Source organism: Taeniopygia guttata, chromosome 4A (genome assembly GCF_048771995.1).
Source record: "Taeniopygia guttata chromosome 4A, bTaeGut7.mat, whole genome shotgun sequence".
NCBI lineage: Eukaryota > Metazoa > Chordata > Aves > Passeriformes > Estrildidae > Taeniopygia > Taeniopygia guttata.
This window is the reverse complement of record NC_133029.1, coordinates 4,666,899-4,687,887: the sequence shown is the minus strand read 5'-3', so window position 1 is coordinate 4,687,887 and position 20,989 is coordinate 4,666,899. Positions and strand designations below refer to the sequence as shown.

At 43.9% G+C, this 20,989-nt stretch overlaps 3 protein-coding genes across 4 annotated transcripts in view; all 3 read left to right on the top strand.

The window, feature by feature from the left end:
• The window catches only part of SH3BGRL (SH3 domain binding glutamate rich protein like), a 29,594-nt gene extending 21,721 nt beyond the window's left edge, over positions 1-7,873 (top strand). The window contains exons 3-4 of the mRNA XM_002187210.7: positions 2,802-2,882; positions 5,789-7,873. Coding sequence (XP_002187246.1) covers positions 2,802-2,882; positions 5,789-5,821 — 114 coding nt within the window. The 3' untranslated portion in view covers positions 5,822-7,873. The remainder of the gene's footprint in view (positions 1-2,801; positions 2,883-5,788) is intronic.
• A 2,553-nt stretch (positions 7,874-10,426) lies between these two features.
• Positions 10,427-14,112, top strand: LOC100219761 (TLR adapter interacting with SLC15A4 on the lysosome-like). 2 transcript variants are annotated; one of them, XM_030272439.4, is made up of 3 exons: positions 10,619-11,563; positions 12,203-12,328; positions 12,524-14,112. In XM_030272439.4, exon 3 carries the CDS (start codon positions 12,569-12,571, stop codon positions 13,487-13,489), a length of 921 nt encoding a protein of 306 aa, XP_030128299.4. In that variant the 5' UTR covers positions 10,619-11,563; positions 12,203-12,328; positions 12,524-12,568; the 3' UTR covers positions 13,490-14,112. The 2 variants fall into 2 exon arrangements, with proteins under 2 accessions (XP_002186712.4, XP_030128299.4); XM_002186676.5 differs by lacking the exon at positions 12,203-12,328 and having other exon boundaries at positions 10,427-11,563.
• A 6,140-nt stretch (positions 14,113-20,252) lies between these two features.
• The window catches only part of LOC100222639 (sodium/hydrogen exchanger 2-like), a 36,394-nt gene continuing 35,657 nt past the window's right edge, over positions 20,253-20,989 (top strand). Inside the window, exon 1 of the mRNA XM_072929333.1 lies at positions 20,253-20,508. Within this exon, the coding sequence (XP_072785434.1) occupies positions 20,253-20,508 (256 nt within the window). The remainder of the gene's footprint in view (positions 20,509-20,989) is intronic.

Sequence of the window (20,989 nt, the reverse complement as noted above, 5' to 3'; positions counted from 1 at the left end):
GCTCCAGCTCTCCTGTGCTCCTCCCCTCACCTCCACCTCTCCTGTGCTCATCCCCCTCACCTCCACCTCTCCTGTGCTCATCCCCCTCACCTCCAACCTCCTGTGCTCACCTCCAGCTCTGCTGTGCTCATCCCCTCACCTCTAGTTCTCCGATGCTCATCCACTCACTTCCAACTCTGCTGTGCTTATCCCCTCACTTCCAACTCTCCTGTGCTTCTCCCCTCACCTCCAGCCTCCTGTGCTCATCCCCTCACCTCCAGCCTCCTGTGCTCATCCCACTCCTCTTCCTCACTGCCACTGCCTGTTCTTCACTGTGGTGAGCAGCAAGGCAGGGCTTGCCCAGCTGCAGTTCCCAAACTGGGAAGGCTGTAGGAGGTGTTAGACATTTCCCTCCATTCTGAGCTTTTAGTAATAATTGTTTCTTGAGTATTCCAGTCACACCATAGGAAAGATTAAAATGTAGACCTCTTGATTTGGATCGTACCTTGTAGTACATGTACACATATACATATATACCCCCATCTTATGGGTCTGAAAATTCTCAGCTTTTTTAATCCTCATTTTCCCCATGACTGTGAGTTAACATCTAGCAGAAATCTGGCCCTTTTACACCAACCTTAAGTCCTATAGCAAGTTCAGAGATCTGTTTTGCCTGTGCGGGGTTTCCCAGTAGGTGTGAATCCCAGATCATATGAATTGATGTCTGCCATGATTATAAATCAGTTTTTTGATCCTTCTTGGGATCAGCTCTATGTGCTGCTTGCACAAGGAAGGCTGCTGTGGTTCAGTTACTCCAGTGCCTTGGACAGATTAAAACTTGGGTTGCAAACAAAAATCCTACTGTAATTATTTTAATGCTTGATCAAATGTAAGTTGCCCTGCAGTACTTGTACTCAGCAGGGCATGCTTGAATGGTTATTAGATTAACTGTTAGTTTTATTTTTAAAACTTAATATCTTCTGAGCAGAGCTCACAGTGTGCATTTCTCTGGTCCTTTTGAAGTCTGGCTCTGACCTGCACAGTCTGTAAGTCAAGACCTGCCAGTTCTGGACCTTTGTGAGACAAATCTGTGCCTACTCAAAGAAATTATTCTCAATGTGCCAAGAATTTTTCTTGCTTGTAATAGAAGCAGAACTTGAAATAATATCCACAGTGAGCTGTTGTGTCACTTGGCTCTCAAAATTTTACTGACTGGTTGTGACATGGAAAAAGGTTGGTTTGGAGTGACAAACGTAAGGATCTGTAGTTATCTAACCAGTAGACTGTTACAAGGTTCTTGCTGTGGGTTTATTTCATCCCCAAAATTTTGGTTGATGTCATGTTGAACTTTAGAAATTCAGTCAGTTTCTATTGCTGGATTCGAGTAGCTACAGTTCAGCTTTCAGGAAGGTAAAAGTTAATTCTGTGCCCAGAATTTGAACCTCTTTCTGTCTTTATCTGATGCCTCTCAAGCATGAAGTTCCCCATTTGTTCCATCTGATGCAGCACAACTGGCAAAGCAAAGAGCAAATTGGCCTTCCTGGCCCATGCACAGCAGAGAGGCTGGAACTGGAGATGCTGTGTGGGCTGGCATGAGCCCTGCTCCTCAGGCCCAGGAATTCCTGTCCTGGGAGATGCTGCAGAGCAGGCTCATGGCCTGTGCACCAGCAAGATAAACAATCCCTTTGTTATCAAGCAGCCCTAGTCCTGTCAACAGGAGGGCTTCAGGGAGGATTTACCATAATCACACACATTTTTATCAAACCAGCACGCGATTGCTGCATGTGCAAATGGAGCAATAATTTGATATCCCTGAATTCCAGGCAGTTGGAATCTTCTGGTCCCTGCACTTTGTTCTGTTCTAGCTGCAGCAGCCTCTCCTTAGAGCTGCCCCCTCAGCTGCTGTTCCTGAGGCATTTGCCTCCCAGACAGTCAGGAATCCAGAGCAGTGTGCCCTAAACAGCTCTCCCTGACTTCAGCCTGAGAGCGAGCTGCTGCCTGCCTTGGGCTTCCCAGCCAGGACTCCTGCATCCAAACATTGCCCAGGAAAGCTGGAGGAGGCTGGTAATGTGCATCAGTTAAAAATAGAGCAGGAAGGTCATTGGACTGATCCCTGCTGAGTTCAGAAGTCAGAGTGAGGAAATTGTGTGCTAACTTGGGACAACAGTGAGCTTGCACAAAACTTCTGGCTTCCTTTAGCTGGGGTTTGGTGCTTCTTTTTATTTATTTATTTATTTATTAAGTTAATTTTCCTGGGAAGTGGCTGTGTGTGTTTAGGGTATTTGTAGGGCACTGAGTGAACAGTGTCACCCTATTCACTTGCACAGACTAATCCTTAGTGAGAAGTGTGATGGGAAAAGTGCACTCTCAGTGTAAAAGTTCCAGCTGAACTTCTGACAGATTTAAGAGCTGGAGTCACAGTTTCACAATTGCCATCCCTATCAGGAATCAGCAATGACATCTGGGAACATCAGGGCTTCTGATGAAAAGATCCAGGCTCGGCTGCTTCTGCAGGGGGAATGTCCACACCAGACCAGTGACAACACCTGCCTTGTGTGGAGTCTGTCCCTTTGGGGGAGGCTGGAACACCTCACAGCAACATCTCCCTGGGACATAGACTGAATTCCCAGCTTGTCCCTTTCCAGCCTGACCAGTTTGTGTGCTGTTAGTGCTACATACCTGAGCTGACACTCGATTTTGCATTTGGCTACAGGAAGCAGTTTGCTTGGTGTGGGTTGGGTGACACCCTAAACTGAGTTGAGATTATTTCTGACAATTCACTCCTCTGCCTTTTGTTCCCAATCCCTCCTGCCACGGTGAAGGACTACGATGCGTTCTTCGAGGCGCGGGAGAACAACGCCGTGTATGCGTTCCTGGGCTTGACTGCACCTCCTGGGTCAAAGGTAGGTGAGCACCTCCTCACAGGGAGCCTGTGGCTTTCACCTCCTCCTTCTCTGCTCAGAATAGGACCTGGTACATGTCATTGCCCCCATCAATCTCCCTGGGAGATACTCAGTCTCCAGAGGCTCTCAAGCTTCAGTTTCAAAGGAGTAGTTAATATTTGCACTGAAAAATACATAAGAAACCTAGATGAAAAAAATTATCCCAAAATCAAAGAATGTTTTCAATTCAGTAAAAAAGTAAAATTCATGTGAAATTTTGATGAGATTTTTCTAGTAGAAAATCCCTTGGAACCAGAGCCACTGTTTCTGAAATAACGTGGTCTTGCTTCAGAGTAATTTTTTTCCTCTGGTTTGTTATCCAGAGCTTATTTTCCTTTGCCAATTACGAACTGGGCTACTGCTTTGTGGATGCAATGGGCTGGAATTCTCCTTTTGATTTTGATAGGATAAGACAAGCCTGCTTTATACGTTTCACTTGACAGCAGCAGGATCCTCCAGGTCACTTCCAGCTTTCCTGTTCCAATGGATAAACATGCCACTCCCTTTCAGCTTTACTCATGTATGAGTCGAAGGTCATGCTGCGCACATCACTAAGAGACCTAATTTTAAAGGTGGATGGTGACCCATGAGCAGTGAGCACTGCAGGTTGTGGGGCAGACTGAAGGAGTTTTGGGAGCCAAATTTCCAGCAGTAGCTCCACTGGGAATGGTGTGATGAGGAAAAACTGCCTCATGCAGAGCTGCCCAGAGCGGAGCTTGGGATATGCACCCCAGCGTTACCCGCTGCCGGCATGAGATCAGCTGCACAGTGCCACAGTCCTGGTGAGGTTCCTTGGAACATCTGCACCTCCCTGCTCAGCAGAGTGTGCAGGATGGAGCCAAGGAGCCAGGAAGCAATCCTGAGACTCTGAGATACAGAGAAGCTCATGCCTTCCCCCTGGGAAGTGCAGTGGTACCAGAGAGCAGCTGCTGCCATAACAAATCCGGTCACCTGTCTCTGCAACGTTGGGAACGTTGCTGCTTCCCAGACCTGCTGGCTGGCAGGAGCTCTGCTTCTGTCCTAAGGGATGCTCCAGTTCTGTCCTCACCTAAGAAAAAGGTGAATTTTAAACAGAAGGGATAGAAAGAACACAGCTGTACTCTGCTGAATTTTCATGTTGTGTTGGGCTGATGATGGTAAATAACCTTTGCAGCAGTGACCTTGTACCCCCTGTGTCCTGCTCTGGGGCTGATTTTGGGAATCTCTCCCACAGTTAGGACGTCCAGTCAAGTTTGGTTGCAGGCTGCTGAGGAGGGTACACAGATTTGTAGGTGCTGAAACTGATGTTTCCAGCATAGCTGTGTGCAGCTTGGATATAATGCTGTAGGGAATGACATGGCAACTGCAGAAAATGGCAGGAAACCTCCACTCAATGCCATCAGGAGAAATTTGAGAAGTTATTTGACTCTGAACACAAAGGTTTGATATTAATGCAAAGCAGAACTGGTTCAGAAGTGAGCATGGTAAATTCAAGTAACTGTTTTCTGAGCCCTGATGGTTTGGTTTATCCTTTGGATCTACAAACTCTGGAAAAAGGCCGGCCTTTAGTTTTTCTTAAATATCTCCAAGCAATATGGGTAGATTTTAAAGGGAGAGGGTTTTGTGAGTTAAAAGCTATGTTTAATTATTTCTTTATTAAAGATTTAAGAACTGAGAGGATGCTCAGTGAGGGGCCTTGAGGGAGAAATAAGGAAAGGTATGAAAGAGGGACAGTGTCAAGCCTGGAAAACTGAGCCTCTCCCAGATAACTTGCAGGCCTACGCCCAAGGAAATGGAATTTGACCTCCAAGAAAAATAGGTTAGCAGGTTACTTGTACCAACCTTCCTGAGCATGAGGGAAATAGCAGCAATCCTCACCAGCTTTCCAGTGCCTGTTCTGAAGAAATGTACTTTGTATTGAAAAAAAAACAACCATTGAGGTGCCACCATTGCAGTACCCTGGGCTGGTTAAGGGAGTTGTTACAAAGCCAAGGGAACCTCCTCTTTCTTACCATTCAAAGAACCACTTGTCTTTTAGAGAATATCAGACACACTTCTTTTTCCAGGCTTTGTAGCTCTCTCTGATCTTCTTTTCATTGTTCACCTGCCTTTTGTGCTGTGGATGTCCTCACATGAGGCCTGTGGGTGACACCTGAGCCCCAGTGACATCCCAGTCCTGCTCTCTGACCCTGTAGGTGACACCTGAGCCCCAGTGACATCCCAGTCCCGCTCTCTGACCCGTGACAGGCCAGCAGGGCAGAGCATGGCCAGGAGCACGGCAGCTCCAAGCCAGGCTCTTCCCACCCCTGAGTTCAAAGGCAGGATGAGGGCAGTTGGCCAGGACAACCAGAGTGAGCTACCACATCCAAGGTACAGGACATATGCATGGGACTTCCTGCCCTGCAGGCTGGGGTCACCCACTGTGTCTCCTCCTAAAAAAATCATACAGACTTCTTGGAAATTCCCCTTAGTCCTTTTTCCTCGTGTGTTTTCTTTGTTTAGCAATTCTGGGTCATGGTAACAATGATATTGAATCTGTTATCTTGAGTATCTATGCAGTCAAAAAAGCAAATGGCTCCAACACATCTTGGCAGATGTTGAACTTTGTCCTTTCAAATAAACCAGTCTGTCCCTGCTGAGGTGCTGCACTGAGGGCACTGGGAATTCATCTCTCATTCATCTCCTTGTAGGTCATGGTGCTGCTAGCAGGTAATTAAATTAATCTGCATTCAAAAGCACATTCAGAGAAACCAAAAGGAAATTCCTTTTGCATTTCTTCTGTTGTCATTCTGCTCCCATTTGTGATCACCTTACAAAGACTGAAAGGAGTATTCCTTTGGAAACATACTGAGAAACTACTAACATGTAATTCTTCTTTGCTGTTTCAGGAAGCTGAAGCACTGGCCAAGCAGCAAGCGTGAATCAACTGCCTTAAATGTCTGTAAAGGGAATTTCCACAGCTTTTTATAAAATAGTCCAACTGTCTCTGCTTCAAGAAATGTAGATGTGATTTCTAACATTTGATTGGTGCTTGCAGCATTCACTGTCCATAACACAAATTGAACACGGGATGGAAATGGGAATATCAGGGTAGGGAGTGGGAATGGGTTCTGATGGAAGCCGAAGCAATCAGACATGAATGAGTTACATTTACTTTAAACTGTCCTGGCAATTCGTCCATTTTGTGTAAACTTAAAGAAACTATTTTAGTACTAAAAATGCAGATGGGTTTTACATAGAGATCCAACTATTTAAACTATGGCAAACAGCATCTAAAACCTCGTCAGATACTAATTTAGTGCCTGAGTTGCCTCAAAAATGTTACTGAGTTACACAGTAAATTTTCAGTGTCTTTCCTGGTTTCAGATGAATTTGTAGGTGGTACTGTGTAGTTTAACCATTGTAGTCACTTTGGAAAGTTGTGTATGTCTTCTGTAGAATGGATATTTAAGGTTTGTATTGTTACACAGTTGTACAGGTGATAAAACCCCCAACCAACCCCACGTATTTCTCATTTAAGTGATCTGTGTGGGCTCTTGGACAAAAAGGGCAGTGGACACGGGTCCCTCACAGCTGCCTAAGCACAAGCAATGACACATCTGGGGCAAGGTTCAATGTTGCAAACAAGCCAAAACAGCCAGAAATGGCCTTTCCTTACCTGTGTAAGGGTGAAAGCCTTTAATGTATTTCTCTACAAAAATACCAGTTCACACTGCTTAGAGCATTAAACATCACACTGCATGTTCAAGTAGCCATTAGGTCCATATAGTATTTTTTCAAATGAGGAAATAAATGTTTGAATAGCAAAAGTTATTGTAATTAAGCAAGACTTCTTTTTTTTTTTAAGGTTTTAAAACTTTATTTCCATTCTTATTGCCATATCATAAAGCTATTACAGGAATTGCAGTTCTCTCAGTGTCTTGTGTGGGTGAATTTACCACGTGCAATATTAACCTGTGTGTTCTCCCAGTGCTCATGAGGAAGCCTGTAATTCCTGGCTATATTTTAATTCCTGAATTATCATTTTGGGAGCCTGGGAAGAAGTTGAAAGCTTGTGCTTACAAAAGCAGCACAGCATCACGAGGCAAAGGGATGGATGGATGCTGCCTTACCTTAAAGATTAACACACACACAACTGTGCTTTTTTATTAACAGCTTTTGTCAGGAATTACTGTAATTCTGTGAAATTTAAGATATTTTCCATCTTGGGGATGGAAGTTTGGTTATGTTTTAAATCCAGCATCAGATTTTTGTTGTTCACTATGATTTCATCTTTCTGAACGAGGTTGTTTTTCTTTCTTAATATTGGCCAAATCTTTCTCTGTGTCTGAATTCCTGCTCAAGTTTTTGGGAACTGTGGAATATTAAGTGAAGTGTGGTGAGGGAAGTGGGATTTGACACACAAGTCTGTACCCATACCAGTTTGCCATGCTTCCTGTGCAAGTTTGGTGAATTACAGCCATTATTTTGGAGAAGCTGTAATTAAAAGTAGCTGCCAAATTCTGTCAGTTCAGTGACCCAAAACATTCTGACAGGAGGTCAATCCCTGTTTCAACGGTCAAGAAAATTGCCAAGTTTAAGAAAGCAAAGTCACTGCCCTCATCCGTCCCCCCCTTACCATATGGGAGCATTCAAACTGTATCAGCATTCCTAAGGCAGCTCTGGTGAACCAGGCTGAATTATTCCTTTGTCCGGGGAACAAGGCACCAACACAAACTGAAAATACCCAAAATCTCTTTGTTGTGTGTGTAAAACTTGAGTTTTTTGATGCAGATCTCTTGCATGACTTTAGGAGTGCCAGGAATCTGTTACCTCTGTGCTGGTTTTCTGTTTCCATGGGTGCAAGAACTGAATTTGTTCTTTTTTTTCTTATTTTTTTCCTATGTAGAAAGCAGCCATTGAGGATTTAACCTGTATGTTAACCATTCCTGTATCATTCCAATAAAGTTGGTTTAGAACACTTTCTCACTCCATGACTTGTTTGCATGTTTTGTTCACAGTTTGAAGTTTGAAGCTGAAAGAAGTGAAATTTTCAGATGAATATACTGCTTTTTAAAAATTCAGGATTTATACAAGGATTTATATCAGGGATCTGCTGCTGCGGGCGAAGTTTGCTGGGTTGTATCTCTCACCTGTTGCAGCTAATGGGATGTAATTACTAAATGGGATTTAATTCAGGATACACCTACCCAAAACAGTGTGTCAAGGTTTGGGTTATTTCCCTCATTATCCTGCTTTCCCACTCATTGCCCAGGGCAGGGACAGGTTGGAAGTGCCTGGGACACAGCAGCTGCTCCCACGCTCAGAGCTCACCCAGCCCTCCCCTGCTCGTTTACAAACTGTAATTAATTAGCTTTATGCTGCTCCCAGCAGGGAGCTGTGCTGTTTTATATTTGTGTTGCCACAGGACAGTGCAGAATAAATTTTAAACTAAAAATCGCCGCTTCTTTTTTTATTAAAAATCCTAAAACCCCAGTTGCTACTCATTAATGTAAAGTTCAATGAAAATAGTTTCCCAAAATCTTTAAAAACCAAACTACACATGTGCATGCAAGGTGTGAGAACTTTCCCTACACCAGATTCCTCAGATCCTAATCCCATGGCACCAATAAATCATTCCCAAATCGTTACCATTTACTGAGTTTCCTGCAGAAATAATCTGTGACCTACCCATATTCTGGGATCTTGGTAGAATATTTTAGATTGAAAGGTTCATTATGATAATTTTGAAGTTTATTATTAAAAATTTTGGGCTGTATTGGTAAAATTGCAGAAATGAGAAAGAATTTTAAAGGTTTAGGTGATGAAGTAGAAATTGCTGGATTACTACAGGTAAACACAATAGTGAGTACTGAGTATGCAAAATACAGCTATTTAGTGGAAAATACACATATTTAGTACAAAATACGTGTGTTGTATTAATGAAGTATTAGATTTGTAAGTATAGGACCCGTGTATCTTGTAATATGAACATATAGTATTTATTATATTACTGTATATATGTATATATAATATTTCTACACATACACAATATAGCAATATGTAATTCATATATACTATAATTTAAACCACAACTCCACAATAATTCCTTATAGCAATTCCTTCTCTTGCAGATTGATTTATTGAAGATATCCTCAAGAACATGGCAATTTCTTCATTTTAATTTGCTCACTATTTCGAAATCCTTAATAAAAGGAAACCAGCACATCATTAATCCAATGTCAGCAGCACTGTAATTGCCGTGTTCTTTCCGGAACCCTTTTTCGGACGCAGAAGGGTTATTTTGCTTTACACGGGTCGCGCACCCATTTCCCAGCCCGGGCCGGCCCGAGTCCCGCCCGCCGCGCTGCGAGGGGCCGCAATGGCGCCCGGGCCCCGCCGCGCGCCGTTGCTGCGGCAACCAGCGGCCACTCAGCGGCCGCGGCGGGCGCTTCCCGCCTTCCTATTGGGTAATACAGCTGTCGGTCATACTAAGCCCCGCCCACTCTTCTACTTAAGCCGCGCCGTGAGGGCGCGCTGGGTCTGTGTGTGTGTGGGGGCGGCCGTGGAGTGGAGTTCCTTTGGAATGGGAAATAAAAGGCCCACCGTAGCTGTGCTAGGGAAAAAAAACCAACATAAAACCTTTCAAACCATCGATATCTGTGTCATGTTTATGTGCATGCAAAGTACACAGCCTGTGCAGAAAGATGGGACTTTGTGTACATACAACCATAGTTCACATAATATCCTTCAGTGTGGTAGTGTTTGTTTTCTCCATATATGAATGATACTATAAGAGTATTTTTTTATTCTTTTCCAATATATATTCAGCTCTAAATTCTGACATCCTTGCCTTCCTGTTTATCCTAACTGCAATCTGTGCTCAGCTTCTGAACTAACTTTGGTTCTGTCTCGCTCTGAGTTTGTTTTTGTAAATAAAAGGGAATTTCTTTTTTGTGAGATCCAATTAAGAGAATACATTGATTTCTTGGGATGTTGATGTATTTGCCACCTGAATCCCGGACTGGTTTCTGTTGGAAGGGATGGTAAAGCTCATCTAATTCCAGCCCCACCATGGGCAGGGACGCATTCCATAGATCAGGTTGCTGGCTATGCAATGGAAGTTGATTTACTTTTAATCACTCCACACAAATTACCTGACTTGATTTCTTCCTCTCTCTCTGTTACTTTTGTGTCTTGTTGAAACAGCTGCACAAAAATTCCAGCTGCAGCTGGCACTAATTGCAAGCTACTAATTTAAAACTACTTGGAATTTCATCTGCCCTGGTTCCTGCCTGCAAAGACTGTGGGCAGTGACTTTGCTGGAGCCCCAGCCACACCTTCTGTGCAGAAATTGCTCATGCAACGTGATTAAAAATCAGGTAACTTTGAGAAGCTTTAAAATATTAAATGAGTTTTATATCAATTTGATGGGAGCTTTCATTTTGCCTCCATAAAACTCCAAGGTTCTCATGAAACACAGGAGAAGGTTTTCATGAAATACAGGAGAAAATGAGGGAAAAGAGATAATTTTACAGACTTCATTGAACCTATATGGCCAGAATTACTCCAAACCTAATTTCTAAGGCACAACATGATTTCCCACTGACAGGGGGCAGGGTTAGATTGGATATTAGAAAGAAATTCTTCCCTGTGAGGGTAGGGAGGCCCTGGCACAAGTTGCCCGGAGAAGCTGTGGCTGCCCCATCCCTGGAAGTGGCCAAGGCCAGGTTGGACAGGGCTTGGAGCAGCCTGGGATGGTGGAAGGTGTCCCTGTCCTTGACGTGGATGATCATTTGTGTTTTGCTCCTGTCATTAAGCAGTGTCCTTTTAAAATCTTCTGACTTGTACTTAGATGAGATTCAGCTTCTGCTTCACTGGGGATTTCTTAAATTCTGAGAAAAAAGGAAATTTAGAAAAGTCACCAACAGAAAACTCTTCAGACTATCTGTGGGCTGGATCCTGTGCTGAGTGGAGGGCTCAGTGCATGAGCTTGGCTTCAGCTTGAAGAGGACACTTAAAACCACCATGGGAGCACCTGGGACGTGCCAGAGGTACTTTTTTAACCCCTAAAGAGTGGGTTTGATCAACGAGCAACATGATTGTGCAGAGCTGTCTATTAGCTGCTGCTTTCAGGTTGGTACATTGTCCTGTTTGCACATCACAGACACAGGGTATTTCATCAAAATCCAGGGGAAAGGAAGTTGCCAACTTCCTCCCCATCAGTGGCACATTACCAGACTCTAAATTTTCCAAAGGGGAAGTGGTGTAAGTCCACAAGTCAGCTGAGCAGCACTGAGCTCCCGCCAGTGGAAGTGCTGGTGGAATTCGGTTCCGATTTCGCTCTGCCTGGCGCAGCCCTGATCCTCTGCTCCTTCCCCATGCCCCGTTCTGGCTGTCAGCAGCTCCTCAGCATCACACTGTGGTCAGGAACATCTCAATTCATTTTCAGACATCCTCTTTTAGATGTAGCCCTCTCTCTGTGTTCAAAAACCGCGCCCTCTCCCAGCGGGATCACTTCTGTTTTAAGAGTTAAAAATGCTGGGGATTGCATCATGAGTGCGTCAGGCTTTTTGTGCACAGCCAGCAGTGAGTAAAGGGTGTGTAACCATCTGCCCCCTCCCAGCAGCTCTAGCAGGACAGCTCTGGGCTAGGCAAATCCACCTCGGACCTGACTGGGCTTGGTAAGTTGGGCTTTTGTGCCTTTTTCTTTTCCTTATGCTTTGCTTCAAAACACAGGAACCACTTCTTTTATTTGGAGGAGACCAGTTTTTCCAAGATTACCATGTTTTAGCTCTTCATGAGCTCTTTCAAAGCAATAACCCAAAATTTATCAGCAGGTAAGGAGCTGGGTACCCTGAGGTCCTAGGGTAAGGACCTGGTTAACCATGTCCTACAAGGCACAGAGCATTCTAAATTCCATGGATCTTTAGCAAGATTTAGACTGCCAATTCTTCTTTCTTTGGAAATTAGTTTATCAAGCGTCATAAGTGCTTAAGAAAGTGCTGCCCTGCTTTTTGCATATGTAAATGACTCTGTAGATAACCAGGTCTGCTGCCTTTCCTGCCTGCTTTGGCCTCAAAATTCCAGTGCTCCTTTCAGCTTCAGGGATGGAGCTGTGTCACAAAAATAAAGAACCCCACCAAAAAAAACCAAAAACCCAAAAACAACAACAAAAAAAAAAAACAGAAAAAAAACCCCTCAAAAAACCCCAAAACAACCAGTTGTGCTGTCTTGGAAATGGTTGTCTTGTAATGGAAAACTTTGATTAATTACTGATGGTATTGATACAGACAAGTAAAATATTTTGCTGATTTTTACAGCTTATAAAGCACAATCTGTCTCAAGTAGCCACGATGCAGAAGAGACCTGGGAGCAGAAGGGATGTTACAGATGAAGCAGCTGATTAAAGCCCTTCCTGTATCTTCAGAATTATTTTTGTGAACATGGTAAAGAGGAAAAACATGCATTTTAATGTTTGCTAAAAATAAATGCCTGAGAGGGAAAGAAAAATCACTGTCTTTGTGAGAAGTGCACTGTTCATTAGTAATAATAACAATAATAACAATAATAATGATAATATAATTATTCTGTAATAGTTGTTGAATAATAGTTGTTGTATTGTGCCTGTGTTTCCGTCCCAGGGCTCCATGGAACTCTGGTGATCCCTGGTGCTCACACTTGTCACCATGCTGGCAGAAGGCATCCTAACGAGGCTCATCTATAAAGAAAGCTGTCATCAAGATAAGCCTTGCAAATCTCCTGCATCCCAAAAGGCTAAAGAGGGAATCTGGAGACAGAAACTTGTAGACATCCCAGAAATTAAAGGCTTTGCTGATGGATGTGAGAAGCGGGAGGAGCTCTCTGCCAGAAGCAGCAAAGTGGAAGCCGGGAGCTGCCCCCGATGGGGATCCGTGGAGAAGGAGCCTGCAAGAGATCAGGAAATGCTGGTTAAAGGAACTGCATCCCCAGCTCTACACATCCCCAGGAGAGGGGGAAGCCTAGACCAGGTGGATTTGTACAGATCCTGGCCATGCAACAGCATTTACCAGGACTACCCTGACCTGCAGATCGGGGGGGACCGCGTGGGGGGCCACACGTGTGACTCAGGCTGTGTCCTGGACCATGTGTGTGATGAACTCCCCGATGGCCCCGTCCTACTCTCCATAGATATCCCCCTGGGGCAGTCCCCTCAGTGTGAGCATCCCAAAAAGCCCAGTGGGATGTCCCTGCCTGGAGATGAAGCTGGAGAAAGGAGCCTCGTGCTCAGTGAGGAGCCCCTTTCCAACTCCACGCTCAACAAGTACATGGAAGCCAAAGTGGCAGAGCTCTACAAACAGTTTTTTGATGAAAGCCTGGCCAGGTGTGGTTCCATAACAAACCTCCTGACCTGCAGCTGGATAAGGAACAGCCTGGACCAGATAAGTGTTCAGATCTCCCAGGAGCAGAACATAGAAACCTCCAAAGCCAGAGGAGCCCTCTTGCACTCGTTGGCTTTGTTCAGCTCCCGCAATGCTCCCAACAGGAACAGCTCTGAGTTCAGCACCCCAAACCTCCAAATCTCCAACATAGGTGCAAAATGGAGCTGCAGGATGGAATTCACATCCTGACTGAGCTGCTCAGCTCAGGAGAGGGATGGGATTCAGGTAGGAATGTTTCATTCTAAAGATTAGGTGGGGAAATGGAAACATTTGCACACTACACATGTTCTAATTAATATTTTAAGTTTTAAAACCCTTTGGTAGCAGGCCAAGTAAAGGTCTCTGTTTTCTAATGGAGAATTTGCAATTAATTTCTCTCCAAAATACTGGTTAATCGTGTTATTATAATATATAGAATCATAGAACTGTTGAAGTTGGAAATGACCACTGGGATCATCAAGTCCAACCATCAACCCAACACCACTAAATTATGTCCTCAAGTGCCATATCCACACCTAAAAGCATTAATTTTCTGCAAAATCAGCAAGCAAAGATGACTGCAACATTCCTGAAAAAAAATAGTGCAAGGTTCCTGCATCTTCGTTTGGAAATTTAAATGCAAACTTTCATATGAAAATACTGCTGTTCAGCTCTCAAACACATTTACACATTTTCTCCCTTTGCTCTTGCTTCTCAGCAAATATTCCAGCTGGAAATTATTCATTATGTCACCACTGTAAAACGATAGATGAATTGGACTGTTACCTGCTCTGCAGATTTTCTTTTTTCTAATAAAGTTTTTTATTGGTGTTTTTGCTTGTGGTTGGGATTTTTTTGTTTGTTTGTTTTAATCTTTATTTCTTGGGCATTTCTTAATCATCTGTGAACTCAAAGAAAATATCAGCAGGACGGAGAAAAAGCTGCTCCTGAGGGAAAAGTGATCTGACTGGGCAATGAAAGAACTCTCTCTTTATTAAAATGACTGGGAAAGATAATTCCTGGTAAGGAAATAAATTAATAAAATCAGACTCATACACATCCAAGACCTAACTGGTCATTGTCTGATCCAACATTCCCGCTGACCTTGGGGCAAGGAATATAAGCAATACTGAATCTCATCCTTGCTTTTGAGGAGAAGCAGAGGAAAAGGATGATTTACTTCCCTATTCATTGCCCTAATTCCATGTGTGTCTCATTAATCTCCTTCTCAGTATTCAAAACCAGGCCAGGAGTCCTTTGGAAGAAGCCAAATGACTTCATTAAATTCCAGAGGAGTGCAGAGTGGGCAGAGTTTTCCAGGTTTCCTTGGTGGAGGTGCAAAGAACAATTTAACTGAGGTGGAGAGGGGAAATATTCCAGAGGGCAGCAGCGGCCAAAGGCTTTGCAATTATCCCTAGCAAGAAGTGCTCGGTGCCATTTGTGCCGCTGTGCCCCAGCCCTTGCTTCCCCCTGGGATCTATTTATAGTTCAAGCCAAAGTCTGGAAAGAAGTTAATTGCACGAGGTTCTTCCTCAGGAAATGAGGAAGTCGGAGGTTAAACCTGAGCTCCAGACTCGGGTGGTTTTCAGTCTTTCCCAGCGCTGAGGAATGCACTGGAGGAGCCCCTCTCTGCTCTGCTGCTCACCCCAGCCCCAGGGATTAAAGCCAAGCTGCACTGGGAGAATCCCTGATGGATCTGCTGCTCCATCCCCGGGGCAGAAATGGAATGGCACAGGAGAAAACACATAAATAATGAGAATTTGGCAAAACCTGAGGTTACTATGAAGTTGCGTTCATCCCATCCCGTCTTAGGACTGGTTTCATAGCTTGTTTTTAAATTAATTTTATTAAACGCATGGATAATTTTAGCTGGAATGAAAATAAAACCACATAACAGCAGTGTTTTGAGGAAAATAGGTAATTTAGACCACCCCAATGATGTTTTCACAGCACAAATGGAGGTGCAGGTAAATGCACACTGTTAATGTAAAACACATTGTGTTTTGTTATTGATTTTATGTAGTTTCGCCCATGGAAAAATATTGTCCATGTGCTTCCCCCCCAGCATTTCATAAACTGGTTTAATCCACAATTTAAGTAACTTCTCAAAATTAATTTCTCTCTGTAGGAAGAAAGATGTTGCTGCAGAATACATTTTAGGGGCAAAATCTGTTAATTTCTAAAAAGATGAGACAAATACATTTATTAATAACTTAAATACTATTTTAACTTTTTTTTTTTTTTTAATTGACATGTTGCAATCCATGACCTTCTTTGGATTTATTTATATTTGGAAGATGCTAAGTCCCATTATGACTTTGAGTAAAACTCCATCAGCTGCACTGGAGCTGTGCCTGTTTTTGCTAGGAGGAAAAACGCCTCAGTGAACTCCAATTCCTTGAGGAAAATCCCTGGAAAGGTGCTTTTCCAGCCCGCTGAAGGGCAGCAGCTGGATTTCATTACAGAGGAAAGCAGTGCCATATTTTACAGGGCAGACATCCATGGCCAGATTCTGCCTGGAGCTGATTTTTATCCACATGCCAGAAAATCTGATGTTGGAGGAGAAATGCTGGCAGGGAATTTTTACCTTCATATCCAGCTCTCATTCTGTGTTCCCACAGAGGAATATTCACCAGGTCCTGGAACCCAGACCCTGTAGAAAGCTGGACTCTTTAGTTAAATTTCCCCAATTAATCCTTTAGTCAGGATCTTCCCCAGCCTGCCTCAATTGTGGGAATTAAGCCCCTCTAGAAGGTGACTTCATCAGCCTGGGGGATAATTAGGATTTTTACACATTACCAATTTTTCTGAGATTTATTAAATAGTCAAACGGTGATATCTAGTGGTGGTTTCCTTTAGTACCTTGCAGGTCAGGATTTCCAGAGCTTTACAGCCATTTTGCAATGAAATCTCAAAGTCTGTCTTTCTCTGGAGGGAGGTTTATTTCCCATAAAAAGGATGCCCAGGTGTGCAGAAAAACAACTTCCATCAATTAATGTTCTATTCCAGTTAAAATCAAGGAGGACTTAAAGCCTGGAAGGCCAAACCCTTCCCTTTGGGACTAAAAATTCTGACCCTTGAGGGTAAGGGGGAGCAGCATCTTTCCTAAATGTGCCTCTGCTTGGGTAAAGCTGAAATGTGGCCTCTGGGTTCTCTGGATCTGGATGAGTTTTGAGGTCCCTTCCACCCCAAACCAGTCTGTCATTCCATGATTTTTTCCTTTCTCCCCATGCTGGTGCAGGAAGGGTTTTCCTGCCTCTCACTCCTGTGTTGGGACACAGAGGCTTTGCTTTCCTGGGCTCTGGTTTACTATTTAGGGATCATTGATCCTTCGAAAAAAAGTTTCTAATTTTGTGCAATAACACAATTTCTTAATCCACTGTGTTGCTGTTTTTTGTTCTCCACCCCAATCTGTAGTGATTACACACTTCTGCTTTCCATTGCCAAATTTCTAAGACCCACAGACCATTTATTCCATTTCTTTGTAGCTCAACTGCTGTCATGTGGGGTTTTTTTTTGTTTCTTCTCTTTTTTTTTGTTTCTTTTTTTTTTTAAGCTGTGTTGGTTCTTTGTTTCAAATGAGTGAGATTTACGAACGTAATGGAATAGGGAACAGAACTGCAAACGAATTTCTTGAAAATCTTGCTTTGAAGTTTTAAATACCAAATTTTGTTCCTCTTTTCTGGTAGTTGAATTTAAAAAAAAAAAACAACAACCAAACCTTTCCTGGAATAGAAGGCAAAAGCGTTCATGTTACACATGTTAAATTTATATAAATCAGAGTGTGAAATGCTGTGTGTGGATATTGCACAGCTCCCTTTCCCTTTGCTGCCCAGCTCTGCTCCAGCTCAGCCATCAAACAGCAAGGACAGGTCACTGATCACAGGCAAGTGGCTTGGGGACAGATTTATTGAATATTTTTATATAACAAAAACATCCTTGGAAATAGCCACCTGCTTATGTTTATTCCACTAAGAAAAACAAGAGGCTGTGTCCAGCCTTTTTTAAAAAGTAAAAAATTTCAGAGAAAGTGTAGATTTCTCCTGACAGTGTGTGGGACCAGAGTGTGATGTCCTGGGAGCAGCCAATAAATGGGAACAATAAATTTCCACCCTGAGGTGAAATCCATTAATTAAACATCCCAGATTTCACTAGTGAGGAGGCAAAAGGTGCTCACACCTCTGCTGAGGTGTATTCTTTTAACATGTTTCCTATCTATATTCCAGCTGCTCGATGTAATATTGTTTGAATCCTCCTCAAAACCAGATTTTTGACTGGAATCACTGATGTTATATAAACCTCAGCCTGCCTGGGCTCTGGGTGCCCATGAGGCTCCCCACTCTCTGCAGCCCCAAGTTACTTTTCAGTGTCCCTGTGGCTTGTGATGTGCTGACAGACCCCACGTGCTGGCTCGGGGTTTTCCAGGGTTCTCTGTTCCTGCTGCCCCCAAGAGCTGTGGGTGGGATCCTTCCCAGAAAGGGAAGTGGGATGAGTGGCTTGGAGGCTTTTAGGGTAAGCTAAAAAAAAAAAAAAAAAAAAAAAAAAAAGTTTACTTCTAAAAAGGGCAAAAAACTAAACAAAATCGGTGGTAACACTAAAACGTCTCCTGGGTGCTCCCAAATATCTGTCCCAGAGATCAGCATAGAGCACTGAAGGGTTTCCCTAGGGAAAGCCAAGAGCTCCCTCAGGGATAATCCACCATGGTACTTGTGGGGCTGCCCTGGTCAGGAGGTGGGTGTTCCCTGGGGAAAATTGTGCAGAAATGTCATGTTTTTATTGCAAGAGCCTGAATTTTGGTCACTGATATCACATCCCACTAGAAGTCTGCTCTTCTCCCAATCTTCCTCATTCCACCAGGATCAAGGTGCCCGTCAGCACAATTGTGGGGATCAAAATCCAGCCTGGAGACTGAAAATGTAGGGAAGAGCATTGCATTAGGGAAAAAATGAAAGCCTGTCCATAAACATGGGATCAAATGGTGCTCACATGAAAAAGTGGATCAATAATATCAATAGCCATTACCAGAGGAACAGCACGAATTCTGTTATCACAGAACTTTGGAAAAACATTTTGTCTTTGACTTTTGGCTTATTTGTAGGTAATATATAATTAACTTGGTGGTCTTAGAGGTTTTTTCCAGCTTTAATGATTTTATAAGGCAGCTTTCTTTGAAAAATGGAGCATATTTAAAACTTTTCCTCCCTGTTGACCTTCCTCAAATTCTATCCCAGCTCTGCTGTTTTTTTTCTGGTTCCATTATTAAATAAGTATAGACTATATACATAAAACCAGTTTCCAGGATGCTGTTGAACTCCCACTGCAAGGCTTTTTCCCCCTCCAAGATGCCAGCGTTTCAGTTTTGGCTTAAGGAAAGTGTAGGTGAGCATTAGCTTTTTGCTTTTTTTACAAAATGGATCATTTGGGAATGGAAGGCAATGGGAGGTTGGCAGAACTCCTTTTCCATCTTGCCAAATGGAACAAGTCCTCAAACCCTTAACTTTAACACCCAATATTTCAACAGAAAGAGGAAAATATGATGGCTTGGGATGTGAGCCCAGGCTCAGAGCTGCTTCCATTGCTCTTCCTCTGGCTCAACAATTCCTTAATTACTTCTTAATTGCTGTCAAGAGCACTGTTCTGCCTTCTTCAGAGTAATGAGTGATTTCTTGTTAGGTATTAGGAAGAAATTCCTCCCTGTGAGGGTGGTGTGGCCCTGGCACAGGTTTTCCAGAGAAGCTGTGGCTGCCCTGGAACTGTCCAAGGGATGGAGCTTGGAGCAGCCTGGGACAGTGTCTCAGGGATGGGGGATTGGAATGAGATGAGTTTTACGGTCCCTTCCTACCCAAACCATTGTCTGATTGTACAAAATTCAAGTGAACCCTGGTAAAATAGAAAGAAGTTGCTCCTTGAGGGTGTCACTGCATCCCTCCTGCCTTCCAAAATGTATCCTCCTCTTGCTTTAGAAACGGGATGAGGAGCAGGGAGCTCCTGTGGTGCTGAGGCCCAGGATCTGTGTCCTGGGCCCCCACAGCTCAGAAGTGGGTCACCAGCCTGTCCCTGGCGCTCCAGTTGGTGTCACTTAGGCGGCTGAAGGGAGCAAACAGGCCATCGATCCGTCTGCCAACAGCCCCGGGCCCTGGATTTTAATTACCAGTGTTCTTTGGGCTAAATTTCTGCCCCTTGAAACATAAACCTCAATGAAGCTTCACAATGGAGGAATTTGACCCAATACATTTTTTTCTCCATGGTTTTATTAAAATCTGTTAAACACTGTTGCGACTACCTTTATTTTTCCATTTTTCCAATGATTCTGAGCAACTCAGTTTTTTATGCTCTTTTCAAGAGAGATGAAGAGAACTTTTCCTGTTAATCTTCTTTATAGGAAGCTTTAAGCAATTGTAGAGCCTTATTTATCCCACACTGGTGCTCTTTCTTCCTGCAGCTCTGTATTTAGCCCAACAGACTGGGTGATTTGCTTGTTTCACCAAATGAAAACTGATTTCCAGTTTGTGTTGTGTTCTTTGTGCGGGCACTGCAAAATTCCAGGGAAGGTCCCTATGTGATGCAGCTGTTTTGGGATGGGGTTTTTTATGGGACCTATTCTTTCAAGTCTGTCTGTTCTAACAGCAGTGAAGGTTATTTTTTTCCCTCCAAGAGAGGTTTATGAGGGACTGAGAGATAAAGCATATCAAGAGCTGGGGCTAAAATATGAGTCGTGCTATTGGTCTGAGGGCACAAAAGGCATTTCCTCAATGAAGCATCCACATGAGGAGCCCCTGTTTGGGCATGTGGCACTAAAAAGCACCACTCTATAGTGGGATCTCTCAGCTGGAAGCTGATGGATCAGGGAGGGAAACCATGGGCTTGAGCATTTGCTCCTCCCTTTGCAGCCACCCCCACGAGCGCTGGTGTCTCCAGCAGCGCTTCCAACCACTCACCCACCGCTGCAGGAGCAGCTGCTTCTTCCAGGGACATGGAGAGCCACGGACACAGAGCTGCAGCTGTCCTGGCTGGCTCCTGGCTCTCCTGCATCCTCCGAGCCCCCCGGGTGGGAGCCCTGCAGGAGCCGCTGCTGGAGGACGCGGGGCTGGAGAACATCAGCTGGGCTGCCGAGGAAGCCCCAGGCAACGACTCCTCGGAGCACGCCTTCTTCTCTCTGGATTATCAGCACGTCCAGGTCCCCTTTGAAATCACACTCTGGATCATGCTGGCATCCTTGGCCAAAATAGGTGAGAGAATGAGGAGGGACGGGGAAGCTCAGTCTCAGTGGTGTGGCTTTTGCTCCATCTCCACTCCGGTTTGGAGCCTGAGGTAACGTGCCAAACCCTCGGAATTCACACATTGTGAAGCCAGAGACACTGCACAGGTGGAAAACCAGTTGTATTTTAGGTTGGAAATGGTGGCTTTCCATCTAGAAATTCACACCTGGGTGTGCTGTTGCTGTTCGGAAGAAAAATACTGAGTTTCCAGGAGGAGGAATTTGATTTAACTGCAGGACACACCAAGGTGTGTGTTCACCTTGATTTCCTTGCCAGCCACACTCTGTGCAGGTGGTCCACTGACATCTTCATCTTAAAATGAAGATTCCTTATTCTTAGAAAAGTGCCCTGTGTCTGGCCAAGGAATAATTCCATCCATGTCCAAGGTGTTACACAGCTAAAGTGAAATCTTCATGCAAGGTCATCCGAGTGAGCTTTAAGTTATGCAAAA

What these genes read in the sequence shown, in the direction of transcription:
- LOC100219761 (XM_002186676.5), top strand. Translation starts at nt 12,569, where the DNA reads ATGCTGGCAGAAGGCATCCTAACGAGGCTCATCTATAAAGAAAGCTGT.